This window comes from Pseudophryne corroboree, chromosome 9 (genome assembly GCF_028390025.1).
Source record: "Pseudophryne corroboree isolate aPseCor3 chromosome 9, aPseCor3.hap2, whole genome shotgun sequence".
NCBI classification, from domain to species: Eukaryota; Metazoa; Chordata; class Amphibia; order Anura; family Myobatrachidae; genus Pseudophryne; species Pseudophryne corroboree.
Genome location: NC_086452.1, coordinates 32,100,978 through 32,126,356, shown reverse-complemented (window position 1 = coordinate 32,126,356; position 25,379 = coordinate 32,100,978). Strand labels below are relative to the sequence as shown.

Here is a 25,379-nt window from a genome sequence, read left to right as displayed (position 1 = left end):
CACACACAGGGTGTAGCAGCGCTCTCTATGTGACACACACACACAGGGTGTAGCAGCGCTCTCTATGTGACACACACACACACAGGGTGTAGCAGCGCTCTCTATGTGACACACACAGGGTGTAGCAGCGCTCTCTATGTGACACACACAGGGTGTAGCAGCGCTCTCTATGTGACCCACACACAGGGTGTAGCAGCGCTCTCTATGTGAGCCACACACAGGGTGTAGCAGCGCTCTCTATGTGACCCACACACAGGGTGTAGCAGCGCTCTCTATGTGACCCACACACAGGGTGTAGCAGCGCTCTCTATGTGACCCACACACAGGGTGTAGCAGCGCTCTCTATGTGACACACACACACAGGGTGTAGCAGCGCTCTCTATGTGACACACACACACAGGGTGTAGCAGCGCTCTCTATGTGACACACACACACAGGGTGTAGCAGCGCTCTCTATGTGACACACACACACAGGGTGTAGCAGCGCTCTCTGTGACACACGCACAGGGTGTAGCAGCGCTCTCTATGTGACACACGCACAGGGTGTAGCAGCGCTCTCTATGTGACACACGCACAGGGTGTAGCAGCGCTCTCTATGTGACACACACACACACATGGTGTAGCAGCGCTCTCTATGTGACACACACACACAGGGTATAGCAGCGCTCTCTATGTGATACACACAGGGTGTAGCAGCGCTCTCTATGTGATACACACAGGGTGTAGCAGCGCTCTCTATGTGATACACACAGGGTGTAGCAGCGCTCTCTATGTGATACACACAGGGTGTAGCAGCGCTCTCTATGTGATACACACAGGGTGTAGCAGCGCTCTCTATGTGACACACACAGGGTGTAGCAGCGCTCTCTATGTGACACACACACAGGGTGTAGCAGCGCTCTCTATGTGACACACACACAGGGTGTAGCAGCGCTCTCTATGTGACACACACAGGGTGTAGCAGCGCTCTCTATGTGACACACACACACAGGGTGTAGCAGCGCTCTCTATGTGACACACGCACACAGGGTGTAGCAGCGCTCTCTATGTGACACACGCACAGGGTGTAGCAGCGCTCTCTATGTGACACACGCACAGGGTGTAGCAGCGCTCTCTATGTGACACACGCACAGGGTGTAGCAGCGCTCTCTATGTGACACACACACACACACATGGTGTAGCAGCGCTCTCTATGTGACACACACACAGGGTATAGCAGCGCTCTCTATGTGATACACACAGGGTGTAGCAGCGCTCTCTATGTGATACACACAGGGTGTAGCAGCGCTCTCTATGTGATACACACAGGGTGTAGCAGCGCTCTCTATGTGATACACACAGGGTGTAGCAGCGCTCTCTATGTGATACACACAGGGTGTAGCAGCGCTCTCTATGTGATACACACAGGGTGTAGCAGCGCTCTCTATGTGATACACACAGGGTGTAGCAGCGCTCTCTGTGTGACACACACACACAGGGTGTAGCAGCACTCTCTATGTGACACACACACAGGGTGTAGCAGCGCTCTCTATGTAACACACACACACAGACACACACACGGTGTAGCAGCACTCTATGTGACACACACACACAGGGTGTAGCAGCGCTCTCTATGCGACACACACACACAGGGTGTAGCAGCGCTCTATGCGACACACACACACAGGGTGTAGCAGCGCTCTCTATGCGACGCACACACAGGGTGTAGCAGCGCTCTCTATGTGACACACACACAGGGTGTAGCAGCGCTCTCTATGTGACACAGACACACAGGGTGTAGCAGCGCTCTCTATGCGACACACACACACAGGGTGTAGCAGCGCTCTCTATGTGACACACACACACAGGGTGTAGCAGCGCTCTCTATGTGACACACACACAAGTTGTAGCAGCGCTCTCTATGTGACACACACACACACACAGGGTGTAGCAGCGCTCTCTATGTGACACACAAACAGGGTGTAGCAGCGCTCTCTATGTGACACACACACACAGGGTGTAGCAGCGCTCTCTATGTGACACACACACACAGGGTGTAGCAGCGCTCTCTATGTGACACACACACACAGGGTGTAGCAGCGCTCTCTATGTGACACACAGGGTGTAGCAGCGCTCTCTATGTGACCCACACACAGGGTGTAGCAGCGCTCTCTATGTGACCCACACACAGGGTGTAGCAGCGCTCTCTATGTGACCCACACACAGGGTGTAGCAGCGCTCTCTATGTGACACACACACAGGGTATAGCAGCGCTCTCTATGTGACACACACACAGGGTGTAGCAGCGCTCTCTATGTGACACACACACACAGTGTGTAGCAGCGCTCTCTATGTGACACACACACACAGGGTGTAGCAGCGGTCTCTATGTGACACACACACACACAGGGTGTAGCAGCGCTCTCTATGAGAAACACACACAGGGTGTAGCAGCGCTCTCTATGTGACACACACACACGGTGTAGCAGCGCTCTCTATGTGACACACACACACAGGGTGTAGCAGCGCTCTCTATGTGACACACACACACAGGGTGTAGCAGCGCTCTCTATGTGACACACACACACAGGGTGTAGCAGCGCTCTCTATGTGACACACACAGGGTGTAGCAGCGCTCTCTATGTGACCCACACACAGGGTGTAGCAGCGCTCTCTATGTGACCCACACACAGGGTGTAGCAGCGCTCTCTATGTGACCCACACACAGGGTGTAGCAGCGCTCTCTATGTGACACACACACACACAGGGTGTAGCAGCGCTCTCTATGTGACACACACACAGGGTGTAGCAGCGCTCTCTATGTGACACACACACACAGGGTGTAGCAGCGCTCTCTATGTGACACACACACACAGGGTGTAGCAGCGCTCTCTATGTGACTGACACACACACAGGGTGTAGCAGCGCTCTCTATGCGACACACACACACACAGGGTGTAGCAGCGCTCTCTATGCGACACACACACACAGGGTGTAGCAGCGCTCTCTATGTGACACACACACAGGGTGTAGCAGCGCTCTCTGTGACACACACACACAGGGTGAAGCAGCGCTCTCTATGTGACACACACACACATACGGTGTAGCAGCGCTCTATGTGACACACACAGGGTGTAGCAGCGCTCTCTATGTGACACACACACACAGGGTGTAGCAGCGCTCTCTATGTGACACACACACACACACACACACACGTTGTAGCAGCGCTCTCTATGTGACACACACACAGGGTGTAGCAGCGCTCTCTATGTGACACACACAGGGTGTAGCAGCGCTCTCTATGTGACACACACACACACACAGGGTGTAGCAGCGCTCTCTATGTGACACACACACACAGGGTGTAGCAGCGCTCTCTATGTGACACACACACACAGGGTGTAGCAGCGCTCTCTATGTGACACACACACACACACACACACAGGGTGTAGCAGCGCTCTCTATGTGACACACACACACACACACAGGGTGTAGCAGCGCTCTCTATGTGACACACACACAGGGTGTAGCAGCGCTCTCTATGTGACACACACACAGGGTGTAGCAGCGCTCTCTATGTGACACACACACAGGGTGTAGCAGCGCTCTCTATGTGACACACACACTCAGGGTGTAGCAGCGCTCTCTATGTGACACACACACACAGGGTGTAGCAGCGCTCTCTATGTGACTGACACACACACACACAGGGTGTAGCAGCGCTCTCTATGCGACACACACACAGGGTGTAGCAGCGCTCTCTATGCGACACACACACACAGGGTGTAGCAGCGCTCTCTATGCGACACACACACACAGGGTGTAGCAGCGCTCTCTATGCGACACACACACACAGGGTGTAGCAGCGCTCTCTATGCGACACACACAGGGTGTAGCAGCGCTCTCTATGCGACACACACACAGGGTGTAGCAGCGCTCTCTATGCGACACACACACACAGGGTGTAGCAGCGCTCTCTATGCGACACACACACACAGGGTGTAGCAGCGCTCTCTATGTGACACACACACACAGGGTGTAGCAGCGCTCTCTATGTGACACACACAGGGTGTAGCAGCGCTCTCTATGTGACACACACAGGGTGTAGCAGCGCTCTCTATGTGACACACACACACAGGGTGTAGCAGCGCTCTCTGTGACACACACACAGGGTGAAGCAGCGCTCTCTATGTGACACACACACACACGGTGTAGCAGCGCTCTCTATGTGACACACACACACAGGGTGTAGCAGCGCTCTCTATGTGACACACACAGGATGTAGCAGCGCTCTCTATGTGACACACACACACACACACACACACACACAGGGTGTAGCAGCGCTCTCTATGTGACACACACACACACACACACACACACACACACACACAGGGTGTAGCAGCGCTCTCTATGTGACACACACACAGGGTGTAGCAGCGCTCTCTATGTGACACACACACAGGATGTAGCAGCGCTCTCTATGTGACACACACACACACACACACACACACACACACACAGGGTGTAGCAGCGCTCTCTATGTGACACACACACACAGGGTGTAGCAGCGCTCTCTATGTGACAGACACACACACACACACGGTGAAGCAGCGCTCTCTATGTGACACACACACACACACGGTGAAGCAGCGCTCTCTATGTGACACACACACACACACGGTGTAGCAGCGCTCTCTATGTGACACACACACAGGGTGTAGCAGCGCTCTCTATGTGACACACACACACACAGGGTGTAGCAGCGCTCTCTATGTGACACACACACAGGGTGTAGCAGCGCTCTCTATGTGACACACACACACACACAGGGTGTAGCAGCGCTCTCTATGTGACACACACACACACACACAGGGTGTAGCAGCGCTCTCTATGTGACACACACACACACACACACACACACAGGGTATAGCAGCGCTCTCTATGTGACACACACACACACACAGGGTATAGCAGCGCGCTCTATGTGACACACACACAGGGTGTAGCAGCGCTCTCTGTGACACACACACACACACAGGGTGTAGCAGCGCTCTCTATGTGACACACACACAGGGTGTAGCAGCGCTCTCTATGTGACACACACACACACACACACACACACACACACAGGGTGTAGCAGCGCTCTCTATGTGACACACACACAGGGTGTAGCAGCGCTCCCTATGTGACACACACACACACAGGGTGTAGCAGCGCTCTCTATGTGACACACACACACACACACACAGGGTGTAGCAGCGCTCTCTATGTGACACACACACACACACACAGGGTGTAGCAGCGCTCTCTATGTGACACACACACACACAGGGTGTAGCAGCGCTCTCTATGTGACACACACACACACAGGGTGTAGCAGCGCTCTGTATGTGACACACACACACAGGGTGTAGCAGCGCTCTCTATGTGACACACACACACACAGGGTGTAGCAGCGCTCTCTATGTGACACACACACACACAGGGTGTAGCAGCGCTCTGTATGCGACACACACACACAGGGTGTAGCAGCGCTCTCTATGTGACACACACACACAGGGTGTAGCAGCGCTCTCTATGTGACACACACACAGGGTGTAGCAGCGCTCTCTATGTGACACACACACACACAGGGTGTAGCAGCGCTCTCTAGGTGACACACACACACACACACACAGGGTGTAGCAGCGCTCTCTATGTGACACACACACACACAGGGTGTAGCAGCGCTCTCTATGTGACACACACACACACACAGGGTGTAGCAGCGCTCTCTATGTGACACACACACACAGGGTGTAGCAGCGCTCTCTATGTGACACACACACAGGGTGTAGCAGCGCTCTCTATGTGACACACACACACACAGGGTGTAGCAGCGCTCTCTATGTGACACACACACAGGGTGTAGCAGCGCTCTCTATGTGACACACACACAGGGTGTAGCAGCGCTCTCTATGTGACACACACACACACACAGGGTGTAGCAGCGCTCTCTATGTGACACACACACACACACAGGGTGTAGCAGCGCTCTCTATGTGACACACACACACACAGGGTGTAGCAGCGCTCTCTATGTGACACACACACAGGGTGTAGCAGCGCTCTCTATGTGACACACACACTCAGGGTGTAGCAGCGCTCTCTATGTGACACACACACACAGGGTGTAGCAGCGCTCTCTATGTGACTGACACACACACACACAGGGTGTAGCAGCGCTCTCTATGCGACACACACATACAGGGTGTAGCAGCGCTCTCTATGCGACACACACACACAGGGTGTAGCAGCGCTCTCTATGCGACACACACACACAGGGTGTAGCAGCGCTCTCTATGCGACACACACACACAGGGTGTAGCAGCGCTCTCTATGCGACACACACAGGGTGTAGCAGCGCTCTCTATGCGACACACACACACAGGGTGTAGCAGCGCTCTCTGCGACACACACACACAGGGTGTAGCAGCGCTCTCTATGCGACGCACACACAGGGTGTAGCAGCGCTCTCTATGTGACACACACACAGGGTGTAGCAGCGCTCTCTATGTGACACAGACACACAGGGTGTAGCAGCGCTCTCTATGCGACACACACACACAGGGTGTAGCAGCGCTCTCTATGTGACACACACACACAGGGTGTAGCAGCGCTCTCTATGTGACACACACACAAGTTGTAGCAGCGCTCTCTATGTGACACACACACACACAGGGTGTAGCAGCGCTCTCTATGTGACACACAAACAGGGTGTAGCAGCGCTCTCTATGTGACACACACACACAGGGTGTAGCAGCGCTCTCTATGTGACACACACACACAGGGTGTAGCAGCGCTCTCTATGTGACACACACAGGGTGTAGCAGCGCTCTCTATGTGACCCACACACAGGGTGTAGCAGCGCTCTCTATGTGACCCACACACAGGGTGTAGCAGCGCTCTCTATGTGACCCACACACAGGGTGTAGCAGCGCTCTCTATGTGACCCACACACAGGGTGTAGCAGCGCTCTCTATGTGACACACACACAGGGTATAGCAGCGCTCTCTATGTGACACACACACAGGGTGTAGCAGCGCTCTCTATGTGACACACACACACAGTGTGTAGCAGCGCTCTCTATGTGACACACACACACAGGGTGTAGCAGCGCTCTCTATGTGACACACACACACACAGGGTGTAGCAGCGCTCTCTATGAGAAACACACACAGGGTGTAGCAGCGCTCTCTATGTGACACACACACAGGGTGTAGCAGCGCTCTCTATGTGACACACACACACAGGGTGTAGCAGCGCTCTCTATGTGACACACACACACACAGGGTGTAGCAGCGCTCTCTATGTGACACACACACACACAGGGTGTAGCAGCGCTCTCTATGTGACACACACAGGGTGTAGCAGCGCTCTCTATGTGACCCACACACAGGGTGTAGCAGCGCTCTCTATGTGACCCACACACAGGGTGTAGCAGCGCTCTCTATGTGACCCACACACAGGGTGTAGCAGCGCTCTCTATGTGACACACACACACACAGGGTGTAGCAGCGCTCTCTATGTGACACACACACAGGGTGTAGCAGCGCTCTCTATGTGACACACACACACAGGGTGTAGCAGCGCTCTCTATGTGACACACACACACAGGGTGTAGCAGCGCTCTCTATGTGACTGACACACACACAGGGTGTAGCAGCGCTCTCTATGCGACACACACACACACACAGGGTGTAGCAGCGCTCTCTATGCGACACACACACACAGGGTGTAGCAGCGCTCTCTATGTGACACACACACAGGGTGTAGCAGCGCTCTCTGTGACACACACACACAGGGTGAAGCAGCGCTCTCTATGTGACACACACACACATACGGTGTAGCAGCGCTCTATGTGACACACACAGGGTGTAGCAGCGCTCTCTATGTGACACACACACACAGGGTGTAGCAGCGCTCTCTATGTGACACACACACACACACACGGTGTAGCAGCGCTCTCTATGTGACACACACACAGGGTGTAGCAGCGCTCTCTATGTGACACACACAGGGTGTAGCAGCGCTCTCTATGTGACACACACACACACAGGGTGTAGCAGCGCTCTCTATGTGACACACACACACAGGGTGTAGCAGCGCTCTCTATGTGACACACACACACAGGGTGTAGCAGCGCTCTCTATGTGACACACACACACAGGGTGTAGCAGCGCTCTCTATGTGACACACACACACACACAGGGTGTAGCAGCGCTCTCTATGTGACACACACACACACACACACAGGGTGTAGCAGCGCTCTCTATGTGACACACACACAGGGTGTAGCAGCGCTCTCTATGTGACACACACACTCAGGGTGTAGCAGCGCTCTCTATGTGACACACACACACAGGGTGTAGCAGCGCTCTCTATGTGACTGACACACACACACACAGGGTGTAGCAGCGCTCTCTATGCGACACACACACAGGGTGTAGCAGCGCTCTCTATGCGACACACACACACAGGGTGTAGCAGCGCTCTCTATGCGACACACACACACAGGGTGTAGCAGCGCTCTCTATGCGACAAACACACACACAGGGTGTAGCAGCGCTCTCTATGCGACACACACAGGGTGTAGCAGCGCTCTCTATGCGACACACACACACAGGGTGTAGCAGCGCTCTCTATGCGACACACACACACAGGGTGTAGCAGCGCTCTCTATGCGACACACACACACAGGGTGTAGCAGCGCTCTCTATGCGACACACACACACAGGGTGTAGCAGCGCTCTCTATGTGACACACACACACAGGGTGTAGCAGCGCTCTCTATGTGACACACACACACAGGGTGTAGCAGCGCTCTCTATGTGACACACACAGGGTGTAGCAGCGCTCTCTATGTGACACACACACACACACAGGGTGTAGCAGCGCTCTCTATGTGACACACACACACAGGGTGTAGCAGCGCTCTCTGTGACACACACACAGGGTGAAGCAGCGCTGTCTATGTGACACACACACACACGGTGTAGCAGCGCTCTCTATGTGACACACACACAGGGTGTAGCAGCGCTCTCTATGTGACACACACAGGATGTAGCAGCGCTCTCTATGTGACACACACACACAGGGTGTAGCAGCGCTCTCTATGTGACACACACACACACACACACACAGGGTGTAGCAGCGCTCTCTATGTGACACACACACAGGGTGTAGCAGCGCTCTCTATGTGACACACACACAGGGTGTAGCAGCGCTCTCTATGTGACACACACACACACAGGGTGTAGCAGCGCTCTCTATGTGACACACACACACACAGGGTATAGCAGCGCTCTCTATGTGACACACACACACAGGGTGTAGCAGCGCTCTCTATGTGACACACACACACAGGGTGTAGCAGCGCTCTCTATGTGACACACACACACACACACAGGGTGTAGCAGCGCTCTCTATGTGACACACACACACACACACACACACAGGGTATAGCAGCGCTCTCTATGTGACACACACACACACACACAGGGTATAGCAGCGCTCTCTGTGACACACACACACACAGGGTGTAGCAGCGCTCTCTATGTGACACACACACAGGGTGTAGCAGCGCTCTCTATGTGACACACACACACACACACACACACACAGGGTGTAGCAGCGCTCTCTATGTGACACACACACACACACACACAGGGTGTAGCAGCGCTCTCTATGTGACACACACACACAGGGTGTAGCAGCGCTCTCTATGTGACACACACACACACACACACAGGGTGTAGCAGCGCTCTCTATGTGACACACACACACACAGGGTGTAGCAGCGCTCTCTATGTGACACACACACACACACACAGGGTGTAGCAGCGCTCTCTATGTGACACACACACACACAGGGTGTAGCAGCGCTCTGTATGTGACACACACACACACACAGGGTGTAGCAGCGCTCTCTATGTGACACACACACACACAGGGTGTAGCAGCGCTCTCTATGTGACACACACACACAGGGTGTAGCAGCGCTCTCTATGTGACACACACACACACACAGGGTGTAGCAGCGCTCTGTATGCGACACACACACACAGGGTGTAGCAGCGCTCTCTATGTGACACACACACACACAGGGTGTAGCAGCGCTCTCAATGTGACACACACACACACAGGGTGTAGCAGCGCTCTCTAGGTGACACACACACAGGGTGTAGCAGCGCTCTCTATGTGACACACACACACAGGGTGTAGCAGCGCTCTCTATGTGACACACACACACACAGGGTGTAGCAGCGCTCTCTATGTGACACACACACAGGGTGTAGCAGCGCTCTCTATGTGACACACACACACACAGGGTGTAGCAGCGCTCTCTATGTGACACACACACAGGGTGTAGCAGCGCTCTCTATGTGACACACACACTCAGGGTGTAGCAGCGCTCTCTATGTGACACACACACACAGGGTGTAGCAGCGCTCTCTATGTGACTGACACACACACACACACAGGGTGTAGCAGCGCTCTCTATGCGACACACACACACAGGGTGTAGCAGCGCTCTCTATGCGACACACACACACAGGGTGTAGCAGCGCTCTCTATGCGACACACACACACAGGGTGTAGCAGCGCTCTCTATGCGACACACACAGGGTGTAGCAGCGCTCTCTATGCGACACACACAGGGTGTAGCAGCGCTCTCTATGCGACACACACAGGGTGTAGCAGCGCTCTCTATGCGACACACACACACAGGGTGTAGCAGCGCTCTCTATGCGACACACACACACACAGGGTGTAGCAGCGCTCTCTATGTGACACACACACACACAGGGTGTAGCAGCGCTCTCTATGTGACACACACACACAGGGTGTAGCAGCGCTCTCTATGTGACACACACACACAGGGTGTAGCAGCGCTCTCTATGTGACACACACACACAGGGTGTAGCAGCGCTCTCTATGTGACACACACACACAGGGTGTAGCAGCGCTCTCTGTGACACACACACAGGGTGAAGCAGCGCTCTCTATGTGACACACACACACACACGGTGTAGCAGCGCTCTCTATGTGACACACACACAGGGTGTAGCAGCGCTCTCTATGTGACACACACACAGGGTGTAGCAGCGCTCTCTATGTGACACACACACAGGGTGTAGCAGCGCTCTCTATGTGACACACACACACACACAGGGTGTAGCAGCGCTCTCTATGTGACACACACACACACACACACACACAGGGTGTAGCAGCGCTCTCTATGTGACACACACACAGGGTGTAGCAGCGCTCTCTATGTGACACACACACAGGGTGTAGCAGCGCTCTCTATGTGACACACACACACACACAGGGTGTAGCAGCGCTCTCTATGTGACACACACACACAGGGTGTAGCAGCGCTCTCTATGTGACAGACACACACACACACACGGTGAAGCAGCGCTCTCTATGTGACACACACACACACACACGGTGTAGCAGCGCTCTCTATGTGACACACACACAGGGTGTAGCAGCGCTCTCTATGTGACACACACACACACACAGGGTGTAGCAGCGCTCTCTATGTGACACACACACACACAGGGTATAGCAGCGCTCTCTATGTGACACACACACAGGGTGTAGCAGCGCTCTCTATGTGACACACACACACAGGGTGTAGCAGCGCTCTCTATGTGACACACACACACACAGGGTGTAGCAGCGCTCTCTATGTGACACACACACACACAGGGTATAGCAGCGCTCTCTATGTGACACACACACACACACAGGGTATAGCAGCGCGCTCTATGTGACACACACAGGGTGTAGCAGCGCTCTCTGTGACACACACACACAGGGTGTAGCAGCGCTCTCTATGTGACACACACACAGGGAGTAGCAGCGCTCTCTATGTGACACACACACAGGGTGTAGCAGCGCTCTCTATGTGACACACACACACACACACACACACAGGGTGTAGCAGCGCTCTCTATGTGACACACACACAGGGTGTAGCAGCGCTCTCTATGTGACACACACACACACACAGGGTGTAGCAGCGCTCTCTATGTGACACACACACACACAGGGTGTAGCAGCGCTCTCTATGTGACACACACACACAGGGTGTAGCAGCGCTCTCTATGTGACACACACACACACACAGGGTGTAGCAGCGCTCTCTATGTGACACACACACACACACACACACAGGGTGTAGCAGCGCTCTCTATGTGACACACACACAGGGTGTAGCAGCGCTCTCTATGTGACACACACACACACAGGGTGTAGCAGCGCTCTCTATGTGACACACACACACACACACACACACAGGGTGTAGCAGCGCTCTCTATGTGACACACACACACACAGGGTGTAGCAGCGCTCTCTATGTGACACACACACACACACACACACACAGGGTGTAGCAGCGCTCTCTATGTGACACACACACACACAGGGTGTAGCAGCGCTCTGTATGTGACACACACACACACACACACAGGGTGTAGCAGCGCTCTCTATGTGACACACACACAGGGTGTAGCAGCGCTCTCTATGTGACACACACACACACAGGGTGTAGCAGCGCTCTGTATGCGACACACACACACAGGGTGTAGCAGCGCTCTCTATGTGACACACACACACACAGGGTGTAGCAGCGCTCTCTATGTGACACACACACACACAGGGTGTAGCAGCGCTCTCTATGTGACACACACACACACACACACAGGGTGTAGCAGCGCTCTCTATGTGACACACACACACACACACAGGGTGTAGCAGCGCTCTCTATGTGACACACACACACACACAGGGTGTAGCAGCGCTCTCTATGTGACACACACACACACACACAGGGTGTAGCAGCGCTCTCTATGTGACACACACAGGGTGTAGCAGCGCTCTCTATGTGACACACACACAGGGTGTAGCAGCGCTCTCTATGTGACACACACACAGGGTGTAGCAGCGCTCTCTATGTGACACACACACAGGGTGTAGCAGCGCTCTCTATGTGACACACACACACAGGGTGTAGCAGCGCTCTCTATGTGACAGACACACACACACACACACACACGGTGAAGCAGCGCTCTCTATGTGACACACACACACGGTGAAGCAGCGCTCTCTATGACACACACACACACACACGGTGTAGCAGCGCTCTCTATGTGACACACACAGGGTGTAGCAGCGCTCTCTATGTGACACACACACACACAGGGTGTAGCAGCGCTCTCTATGTGACACACACACAGGGTGTAGCAGCGCTCTCTATGTGACACACACACACAGGGTGTAGCAGCGCTCTCTATGTGACCCACACACACACACACAGGGTGTAGCAGCGCTCTCTATGTGACACACACACAGGGTATAGCAGCGCTCTCTATGTGACACACACACACACACACAGGGTATAGCAGCGCGCTCTATGTGACACACACACAGGGTGTAGCAGCGCTCTCTATGTGACACACACACACACACACACACACACAGGGTGTAGCAGCGCTCTCTATGTGACACACACACAGGGTGTAGCAGCGCTCTCTATGTGACACACACACAGGGTGTAGCAGCGCTCTCTATGTGACACACACACACACACACACACACACACACACACACAGGGTGTAGCAGCGCTCTCTATGTGACACACACACAGGGTGTAGCAGCGCTCTCTATGTGACACACACACAGGGTGTAGCAGCGCTCTCTATGTGACACACACACAGGGTGTAGCAGCGCTCTCTATGTGACACACACACACACACACACACAGGGTGTAGCAGCGCTCTCTATGTGACACACACACAGGGTGTAGCAGCGCTCTCTATGTGACACACACACACAGGGTGTAGCAGCGCTCTCTATGTGACACACACAGGGTGTAGCAGCTCTCTCTATGTGACACACACACACACACACACAGGGTGTAGCAGCGCTCTCTATGTGACACACACACACAGGGTGTAGCAGCGCTCTCTATGTGACACACACACACACACACACAGGGTGTAGCAGCGCTCTCTATGTGACACACACACAGGGTGTAGCAGCGCTCTCTATGTGACACACACAGGGTGTAGCAGCGCTCTCTATGTGACACACACAGGGTGTAGCAGCGCTCTCTATGTGACACACACAGGGTGTAGCAGCGCTCTCTATGTGACACACACAGGGTGTAGCAGCGCTCTCTATGTGACACACACACACAGGGTGTAGCAGCGCTCTCTATGTGACACACACAGGGTATAGCAGCGCTCTCTATGTGACACACACACACACACAGGGTGTAGCAGCGCTCTCTATGTGACACACACACACAGGGTGTAGCAGCGCTCTCTATGTGACACACACACACACACACACAGGGTGTAGCAGCGCTCTCTATGTGACACACACACAGGGTGTAGCAGCTCTCTCTATGTGACACACACAGGGTGTAGCAGCGCTCTCTATGTGACACACACACACACAGGGTGTAGCAGCGCTCTCTATGTGACACACACACACACAGGGTGTAGTAGCGCTTTCTATGTGACACACACACAGGGTGTAGCAGCGCTCTCTATGTGACACACACAGGGTGTAGCAGCGCTCTCTATGTGACACACACACAGGGTGTAGCAGCGCTCTCTATGTGACACACACAGGGTGTAGCAGCGCTCTCTATGTGACACACACACAGGGTGTAGCAGCGCTCTCTATGTGACACACACACAGGGTGTAGCAGCGCTCTCTATGTGACACACACACACACAGGGTGTAGCAGCGCGCTCTATGTGACACACACACAGGGTGTAGCAGCGCTCTCTATGTGACAGACACACAGTGTGTAGCAGCGCTCTCTATGTGACACACACACAGGGTGTAGCAGCGCTCTCTATGTGACACACACACACAGGGTGTAGCAGCGCTCTCTATGTGACACACACACAGGGTGTAGCAGCGCTCTCTATGTGACACACACACACACACACACACACACACACACACACAGGGTGTAGCAGCGCTCTCTATGTGACACACACACACAGGGTGTAGCAGCGCTCTCTATGTGACAGACACACACACACACACACACACACACACGGTGAAGCAGCGCTCTCTATGTGACACACACACACGGTGAAGCAGCGCTCTCTATGTGACACACACACACAGGGTGTAGCAGCGCTCTCTATGTGACACACACACACAGGGTGTAGCAGCGCTCTCTATGTGACACACACACACGGTGTAGCAGCGCTCTCTATGCGACACACACACACAGGGTGTAGCAGCGCTCTCTATGCGACACACACACACAGGGTGTAGCAGCGCTCTCTATGCGACACACACACACAGGGTGTAGCAGCGCTCTCTATGCGACACACACAGGGTGTAGCAGCGCTCTCTATGCGACACACACACACAGGGTGTAGCAGCGCTCTCTATGCGACACACACACACAGGGTGTAGCAGCGCTCTCTATGTGACACACACACACAGGGTGTAGCAGCGCTCTCTATGTGACACACACACACAGGGTGTAGCAGCGCTCTCTATGTGACACACACACACAGGGTGTAGCAGCGCTCTCTATGTGACACACACACACAGGGTGTAGCAGCGCTCTCTATGTGACACACACACACAGGGTGTAGCAGCGCTCTCTATGTGACACACACACACAGGGTGTAGCAGCGCTCTCTATGTGACACACACACACAGGGTGTAGCAGCGCTCTCTATGTGACACACACACACAGGGTGTAGCAGCGCTCTCTATGTGACACACACACACAGGGTGTAGCAGCGCTCTCTATGTGACACACACACACAGGGTGTAGCAGCGCTCTCTGTGACACACACACAGGGTGAAGCAGCGCTCTCTATGTGACACACACACACACGGTGTAGCAGCGCTCTCTATGTGACACACACACACAGGGTGTAGCAGCGCTCTCTATGTGACACACACACACAGGGTGTAGCAGCGCTCTCTATGTGACACACACAGGATGTAGCAGCGCTCTCTATGTGACACACACACACACACACAGGGTGTAGCAGCGCTCTCTATGTGACACACACACACACACACACACACACAGGGTGTAGCAGCGCTCTCTATGTGACACACACAGGGTGTAGCAGCGCTCTCTATGTGACACACACACAGGGTGTAGCAGCGCTCTCTATGTGACACACACACAGGGTGTAGCAGCGCTCTCTATGTGACACACACACACACACACAGGGTGTAGCAGCGCTCTCTATGTGACACACACACACAGGGTGTAGCAGCGCTCTCTATGTGACACACACACACAGGGTGTAGCAGCGCTCTCTATGTGACACACACACACAGGGTGTAGCAGCGCTCTCTATGTGACACACACACACAGGGTGTAGCAGCGCTCTCTATGTGACACACACACACAGGGTGTAGCAGCGCTCTCTATGTGACACACACACACAGGGTGTAGCAGCGCTCTCTATGTGACACACACACACAGGGTGTAGCAGCGCTCTCTATGTGACACACACACACACAGGGTGTAGCAGCGCTCTCTATGTGACACACACACACACAGGGTGTAGCAGCGCTCTCTATGTGACACACACACACAGGGTGTAGCAGCGCTCTCTATGTGACACACACACACAGGGTGTAGCAGCGCTCTCTATGTGACACACACACACAGGGTGTAGCAGCGCTCTCTATGTGACACACACACACAGGGTGTAGCAGCGCTCTCTATGTGACACACACACACAGGGTGTAGCAGCGCTCTCTATGTGACACACACACACAGGGTGTAGCAGCGCTCTCTATGTGACACACACACACAGGGTGTAGCAGCGCTCTCTATGTGACACACACACACGGTGAAGCAGCGCTCTCTATGTGACACACACACACGGTGAAGCAGCGCTCTCTATGTGACACACACACACACACACACACACACACACACGGTGTAGCAGCGCTCTCTATGTGACACACACACAGGGTGTAGCAGCGCTCTCTATGTGACACACACACACACAGGGTATAGCAGCGCTCTCTATGTGACACACACACAGGGTGTAGCAGCGCTCTCTATGTGACACACACACACACAGGGTGTAGCAGCGCTCTCTATGTGACACACACACACACAGGGTGTAGCAGCGCTCTCTATGTGACACACACACACACACACACACACACACACACACACAGGGTATAGCAGCGCTCTCTATGTGACACACACACACACACACACACACAGGGTATAGCAGCGCTCTCTATGTGACACACACACACACACAGGGTATAGCAGCGCGCTCTATGTGACACACACACAGGGTGTAGCAGCGCTCTCTGTGACACACACACACACAGGGTGTAGCAGCGCTCTCTATGTGACACACACACACAGGGTGTAGCAGCGCTCTCTATGTGACACACACACAGGGTGTAGCAGCGCTCTCTATGTGACACACACACACACACACACAGGGTGTAGCAGCGCTCTCTATGTGACACACACACAGGGTGTAGCAGCGCTCTCTATGTGACACACACACACAGGGTGTAGCAGCGCTCTCTATGTGACACACACACACACACAGGGTGTAGCAGCGCTCTCTATGTGACACACACACACACACAGGGTGTAGCAGCGCTCTCTATGTGACACACACACACACACACAGGGTGTAGCAGCGCTCTATGTGACACACACACACACAGGGTGTAGCAGCGCTCTCTATGTGACACACACACACACACAGGGTGTAGCAGCGCTCTCTATGTGACACACACACACACACACAGGGTGTAGCAGCGCTCTCTATGTGACACACACACACACAGGGTGTAGCAGCGCTCTCTATGTGACACACACACACACACACAGGGTGTAGCAGCGCTCTCTATGTGACACACACACACACAGGGTGTAGCAGCGCTCTCTATGTGACACACACACACAGGGTGTAGCAGCGCTCTCTATGTGACACACACACACACAGGGTGTAGCAGCGCTCTGTATGTGACACACACACACACACAGGGTGTAGCAGCGCTCTCTATGTGACACACACACACACAGGGTGTAGCAGCGCTCTCTATGTGACACACACACACACAGGGTGTAGCAGCGCTCTGTATGCGACACACACACACAGGGTGTAGCAGCGCTCTCTATGTGACACACACACACAGGGTGTAGCAGCGCTCTCTATGTGACACACACACACAGGGTGTAGCAGCGCTCTCTATGTGACACACACACACAGGGTGTAGCAGCGCTCTCTATGTGACACACACACACAGGGTGTAGCAGCGCTCTCTATGTGACACACACACACACACACAGGGTGTAGCAGCGCTCTCTATGTGTAGCAGCGCTCTCTATGTGACACACACACACACACAGGGTGTAGCAGCGCTCTCTATGTGACACACACACACACACACAGGGTGTAGCAGCGCTCTCTATGTGACACACACACACAGGGTGTAGCAGCGCTCTCTATGTGACACACACACAGGGTGTAGCAGCGCTCTCTATGTGACACACACACAGGGTGTAGCAGCGCTCTCTATGTGACACACACACACAGGGTGTAGCAGCGCTCTCTATGTGACACACACACACAGGGTGTAGCAGCGCTCTCTATGTGACACACACACACACACACACACACACACACACACGGTGAAGCAGCGCTCTATGTGACACACACACACGGTGAAGCAGCGCTCTCTATGACACACACACACACACGGTGTAGCAGCGCTCTCTATGTGACACACACAGGGTGTAGCAGCGCTCTCTATGTGACACACACACACACAGGGTGTAGCAGCGCTCTCTATGTGACACACACACACAGGGTGTAGCAGCGCTCTCTATGTGACACACACAGGGTGTAGCAGCGCTCTCTATGTGACACACACACACACACACACACACACACACGGTATAGCAGCGCTCTCTATGTGACACACACACACACGGTATAGCAGCGCGCTCTATGTGACACACACACAGGGTGTAGCAGCGCTCTCTATGTGACACACACACACACACACACACACACACAGGGTGTAGCAGCGCTCTCTATGTGACACACACACAGGGTGTAGCAGCGCTCTCTATGTGACACACACACACACACAGGGTGTAGCAGCGCTCTCTATGTGACACACACACAGGGTGTAGCAGCGCTCTCTATGTGACACACACACACACACACACACACACGGTGTAGCAGCGCTCTCTATGTGACACACACAGGGTGTAGCAGCTCTCTCTATGTGACACACACACACACACAGGGTGTAGCAGCGCTCTCTATGTGACACACACACACACACACAGGGTGTAGCAGCGCTCTCTATGTGACACACACACACAGGGTGTAGCAGCGCTCTCTATGTGACACACACACACACACACAGGGTGTAGCAGCGCTCTCTATGTGACACACACACAGGGTGTAGCAGCGCTCTCTATGTGACACACACAGGGTGTAGCAGCGCTCTCTATGTGACACACACAGGGTGTAGCAGCGCTCTCTATGTGACACACACAGGGTGTAGCAGCGCTCTCTATGTGACACACACAGGGTGTAGCAGCGCTCTCTATGTGACACACACAGGGTGTAGCAGCGCTCTCTATGTGACACACACACACAGGGTGTAGCAGCGCTCTCTATGTGACACACACAGGGTATAGCAGCGCTCTCTATGTGACACACACACACACAGGGTGTAGCAGCGCTCTCTATGTGACACACACACACAGGGTGTAGCAGCGCTCTCTATGTGACACACACACACACACACACACACACACACACACACACACACACAGGGTGTAGCAGCGCTCTCTATGTGACACACACACAGGGTGTAGCAGCTCTCTCTATGTGACACACACAGGGTGTAGCAGCGCTCTCTATGTGACACACACACACACAGGGTGTAGCAGCGCTCTCTATGTGACACACACACACACACACACACACAGGGTGTAGTAGCGCTCTCTATGTGACACACACACAGGGTGTAGCAGCGCTCTCTATGTGACACACACACAGGGTGTAGCAGCGCTCTCTATGTGACACACACACAGGGTGTAGCAGCGCTCTCTATGTGACACACACAGGGTGTAGCAGCGCTCTCTATGTGACACACACACACACACACAGGGTGTAGCAGCGCGCTCTATGTGACACACACACAGGGTGTAGCAGCGCTCTCTATGTGACACACACACAGGGTGTAGCAGCGCTCTCTATGTGACACACACACAGGGTGTAGCAGCGCTCTCTATGTGACACACACACAGGGTGTAGCAGCGCTCTCTATGTGACACACACACAGGGTGTAGCAGCTCTCTCTATGTGACACACACACAGGGTGTAGCAGCGCTCTCTATGTGACACACACACACAGGGTGTAGCAGCGCTCTCTATGTGACACACACACACAGGGTGTAGCAGCGCTCTCTATGTGACACACACACAGGGTGTAGCAGCGCTCTCTATGTGACACACACACACACACACACACACACACACACACAGGGTGTAGCAGCGCTCTCTATGTGACACACACACAGGGTGTAGCAGCGCTCTCTATGTGACACACACACAGGGTGTAGCAGCGCTCTCTATGTGACACACACACAGGGTGTAGCAGCGCTCTCTATGTGACACACACACACACACAGGGTGTAGCAGCGCTCTCTATGTGACACACACACACAGGGTGTAGCAGCGCTCTCTATGTGACAGACACACACACACACACACGGTGAAGCAGCGCTCTCTATGTGACACACACACACGGTGAAGCAGCGCTCTCTATGTGACACACACACACACGGTGTAGCAGCGCTCTCTATGTGACACACACAGGGTGTAGCAGCGCTCTCTATGTGACACACACACACACACACACACACACACACAGGGTGTAGCAGCGCTCTCTATGTGACACACACACAGGGTGTAGCAGCGCTCTCTATGTGACACACACACACAGGGTGTAGCAGCGCTCTCTATGTGACACACACACACACACACACACACACAGGGTGTAGCAGCGCTCTCTATGTGACACACACACACACACACAGGGTATAGCAGCGCTCTCTATGTGACACACACACAGGGTGTAGCAGCGCTCTCTATGTGACACACACACACACACACACACACACACACACACACACACACACACACACAGGGTGTAGCAGCGCTCTCTATGTGACACACACACAGGGTGTAGCAGCTCTCTCTATGTGACACACACACACACACACACACACACACACACACACACACAGGGTGTAGCAGCGCTCTCTATGTGACACACACACACACACACACACAGGGTGTAGCAGCGCTCTCTATGTGACACACACACACAGGGTGTAGCAGCGCTCTCTATGTGACACACACACACACACACACACGGTGTAGCAGCGCTCTCTATGTGACCACACACACAGGGTGTAGCAGCGCTCTCTATGTGACACACACACAGGGTGTAGCAGCGCTCTCTATGTGACACACACACAGGGTGTAGCAGCGCTCTCTATGTGACACACACACAGGGTGTAGCAGCGCTCTCTATGTGACACACACACAGGGTGTAGCAGCGCTCTCTATGTGACACACACACAGGGTGTAGCAGCGCTCTCTATGTGACACACACACAGGGTGTAGCAGCGCTCTCTATGTGACACACACACAGGGTGTAGCAGCGCTCTCTATGTGACACACACACACACACAGGGTGTAGCAGCGCGCTCTATGTGACACACACACAGGGTGTAGCAGCGCTCTCTATGTGACACACACACAGGGTGTAGCAGCGCTCTCTATGTGACACACACACACACAGGGTGTAGCAGCGCTCTCTATGTGACACACACACAGGGTGTAGCAGCGCTCTCTATGTGACACACACACACAGGGTGTAGCAGCGCTCTCTATGTGACACACACACACAGGGTGTAGCAGCGCTCTCTATGTGACACACACACACAGGGTGTAGCAGCGCTCTCTATGTGACACACACACACACAGGGTGTAGTAGCGCTCTCTATGTGACACACACACAGGGTGTAGCAGCGCTCTCTATGTGACACACACACAGGGTGTAGCAGCGCTCTCTATGTGACACACACACAGGGTGTAGCAGCGCGCTCTATGTGACACACACACACACACAGGGTGTAGCAGCGCTCTCTATGTGACACACACACACAGGGTGTAGCAGCGCTCTCTATGTGACACACACACACACAGGGTGTAGCAGCGCTCTCTATGTGACACACACACACACACACACACAGGGTGTAGCAGCGCTCTCTATGTGACACACACACACAGGGTGTAGCAGCGCTCTCTATGTGACACACACAGGGTGTAGCAGCGCTCTCTATGTGACACACACACACAGGGTGTAGCAGCGCTCTCTATGTGACACACACACACACACACACACACACACACACACACAGGGTGTAGCAGCGCTCTCTATGTGACACACACACACACACACAGGGTGTAGCAGCGCTCTCTATGTGACACACACACACACACACAGGGTGTAGCAGCGCTCTCTATGTGACACACACACACACACACACACACACACAGGGTGTAGCAGCGCTCTCTATGTGACACACACACACAGGGTGTAGCAGCGCTCTCTATGTGACACACACAGGGTGTAGCAGCGCTCTCTATGTGACACACACACAGGGTGTAGCAGCGCTCTCTATGCGACACACACACAGTGTGTAGCAGCGCTCTCTATGTGACACACACACACAGGGTGTAGCAGCGCTCTCTATGTGACACACACACACACACACACACACACAGGGTGTAGCAGCGCTCTCTATGTGACACACACAGGGTGTAGCAGCGCTCTCTATGTGACACACACACAGGGTGTAGCAGCGCTCTCTATGTGACACACACACGGGGTGTAGCAGCGCTCTCTATGTGACACACACACGGGGTGTAGCAGCGCTCTCTATGTGACACACACAGGGTGTAGCAGCGCTCTCTATGTGACACACACAGGGTGTAGCAGCGCTCTCTATGTGACACACACAGGGTGTAGCAGCGCTCTCTATGTGACACACACAGGGTGTAGCAGCGCTCTCTATGTGACACACACACACACAGGGTGTAGCAGCGCTCTCTATGTGACACACACACAGGGTGTAGCAGCGCTCTCTATGTGACACACACACAGGGTGTAGCAGCGCTCTCTATGTGACACACACAGGGTGTAGCAGCGCTCTCTATGTGACACACACAGGGTGTAGCAGCGCTCTCTACGTGACACTGACACTGACACACACACACACACACACACACACACACACACACACGGTGTAGCAGCGCTGTATGCGGCAGGCAGTGAGACATTACCAGCTTGGTAGCCCGGTACGGCCCCGGGGTGACGATGCGGGTCTCCATTCCCCGGGTGTGGGTGACCCGAGCCGCCCGGAACACGTGACACTATCTCGGGCTGCGGATGAACTGCAGGAAGCAAGTTTGAAAACGGCTCCAGAAACTGCAGAGCTGCGATTGGCACGCCGCAAGGTGTCACGTGACACTTCCCACCAATAAGCGCCATAGAGGCGGAGGGGCGGGATGTGGCTGCTGGTCACGTGGTCAGACTATCATATTCTACAACACCATAACAATACAATTACTTGGAGTCACTCTCAGTCACTGCCTGACAGGAGCTGCTGGTGCACGCGCTCTGCCAGTCAGTGATACGGTGTAGTGCACTCAGTGCTGGTGGTGGTCACTCAGGTCTATACACACTATATGCAGTGCTGGTGGTGGTCACTCAGGTCTATACACACTATGTGCAGTGCTGGTGGTGGTCACTCAGGTCTATACACACTATGTGCAGTGCTGGTGGTGGTCACTCAGGTCTATGCACACTATGTGCAGTGCTGGTGGTGGTCACTCAGGTCTATGCACACTATGTGCAGTGCTGGTGGTGGTCACTCAGGTCTATACACACTATGTGCAGTGCTGGTGGTGGTCACTCAGGTCTATACACACTATGTGCAGAGCTGGTGGTCGTCACTCAGGTCTATACACACTATGTGCAGTGCTGGTGGTGGTCACTCAGGTCTATACACACTATGTGCAGTGCTGGTGGTGGTCACTCAGGTCTATGCACACTATGTGCAGTGCTGGTGGTGGTCACTCAGGTCTATGCACACTATGTGCAGTGCTGGTGGTGGTCACTTAGGTCTATGCACACTATGTGCAGTGCTGGTGGTGGTCACTCAGGTCTATGCACACTATGTGCAGAGCTGGTGGTGGTCACTCAGGTCTATGCACACTATGTGCAGTGCTGGTGGTGGTCACTCAGGTCTATGCACACTATGTGCAGTGCTGGTGGTGGTCACTCAGGTCTATACACACTATGTGCAGTGCTGGTGGTGGTCACTCAGGTCTATACACACTATGTGCAGTGCTGGTGGTGGTCACTCAGGTCTATACACACTATGCGCAGTGCTGGTGGTGGTCACTCAGGTCTATACACACTATGCGCAGTGCTGGTGGTGGTCACTCAGGTCTATACACACTATGCGCAGTGCTGGTGGTGGTCACTCAGGTCTATACATACTATGCGCAGTGCTGGTGGTGGTCACTCAGGTCTATACACACTATGTGCAGTGCTGGTGGTGGTCACTCAGGTCTACGCTACACTACACACTATGGGGGTCATTCCGAGTTGATCGCTAGCTGCCGTCGTTCGCAGCGCAGCGATCAGGCTAAAACTCTGCATTTCTGCGCATGCGTATGGTGTGCACGTGCGACATACTTTTACAAAAGCCGATGCAGCTTCACACAAGGTCTAGCGACGCTTTTCAGTCGCACTGCTGACTGCTGAGTGATTGACAGGAAAGGGGCGTTTCTGGGAGGTAATTGCCCGTTTTCCGGGAGTGTGCTGAAAAAGCAGGCATGCCAGATACAAACGCGGGCGTGCCTGGGGAAACGCAGGCGTGGCTGGCCGACCACAGGGCGTGTTTGTGACGTCAAAACAGGAACTAAACAGTCTGAAGTGATCGCTAGCTAGGAGTAAGTCTCGAGCTACTCAGAAACTGCACAGATTTTTTTTGTAGCCGCTCTGTGATCCTTTCGTTCGCACTTCTGCTAAGCTAAGATACACTCCCAGAGGGCGGCGGCTTAGCGTTTGCACTGCTGCTAAAAGCAGCTAGCGAGCGATCAACTCGGAATGACCCCCTATGTGCAGTGCTGGTGGTGGTCACTCTGGTCTACACACACTATGGGGGTCTACACACACTGCAGTTTGTCGCAGCGATC

The 25,379-nt window shown here is 54.1% G+C and overlaps 1 protein-coding gene across 2 annotated transcripts in view; it reads right to left on the bottom strand.

The window, feature by feature from the left end:
- DEPDC1 (DEP domain containing 1) overlaps positions 1 to 23,648 on the bottom strand; it is a 148,569-nt gene extending 124,921 nt beyond the window's left edge. The window contains exon 1 of one of the 2 annotated variants that reach the window (XM_063939112.1): positions 23,457 to 23,648. In XM_063939112.1, the coding sequence (XP_063795182.1) occupies positions 23,457 to 23,504 (48 nt within the window). In that variant the 5' untranslated portion in view covers positions 23,505 to 23,648. The remainder of the gene's footprint in view (positions 1 to 23,456) is intronic. The other variant, XM_063939113.1, reaches the window with a different exon arrangement.
- Positions 23,649 to 25,379: the final 1,731 nt, after the last annotated feature.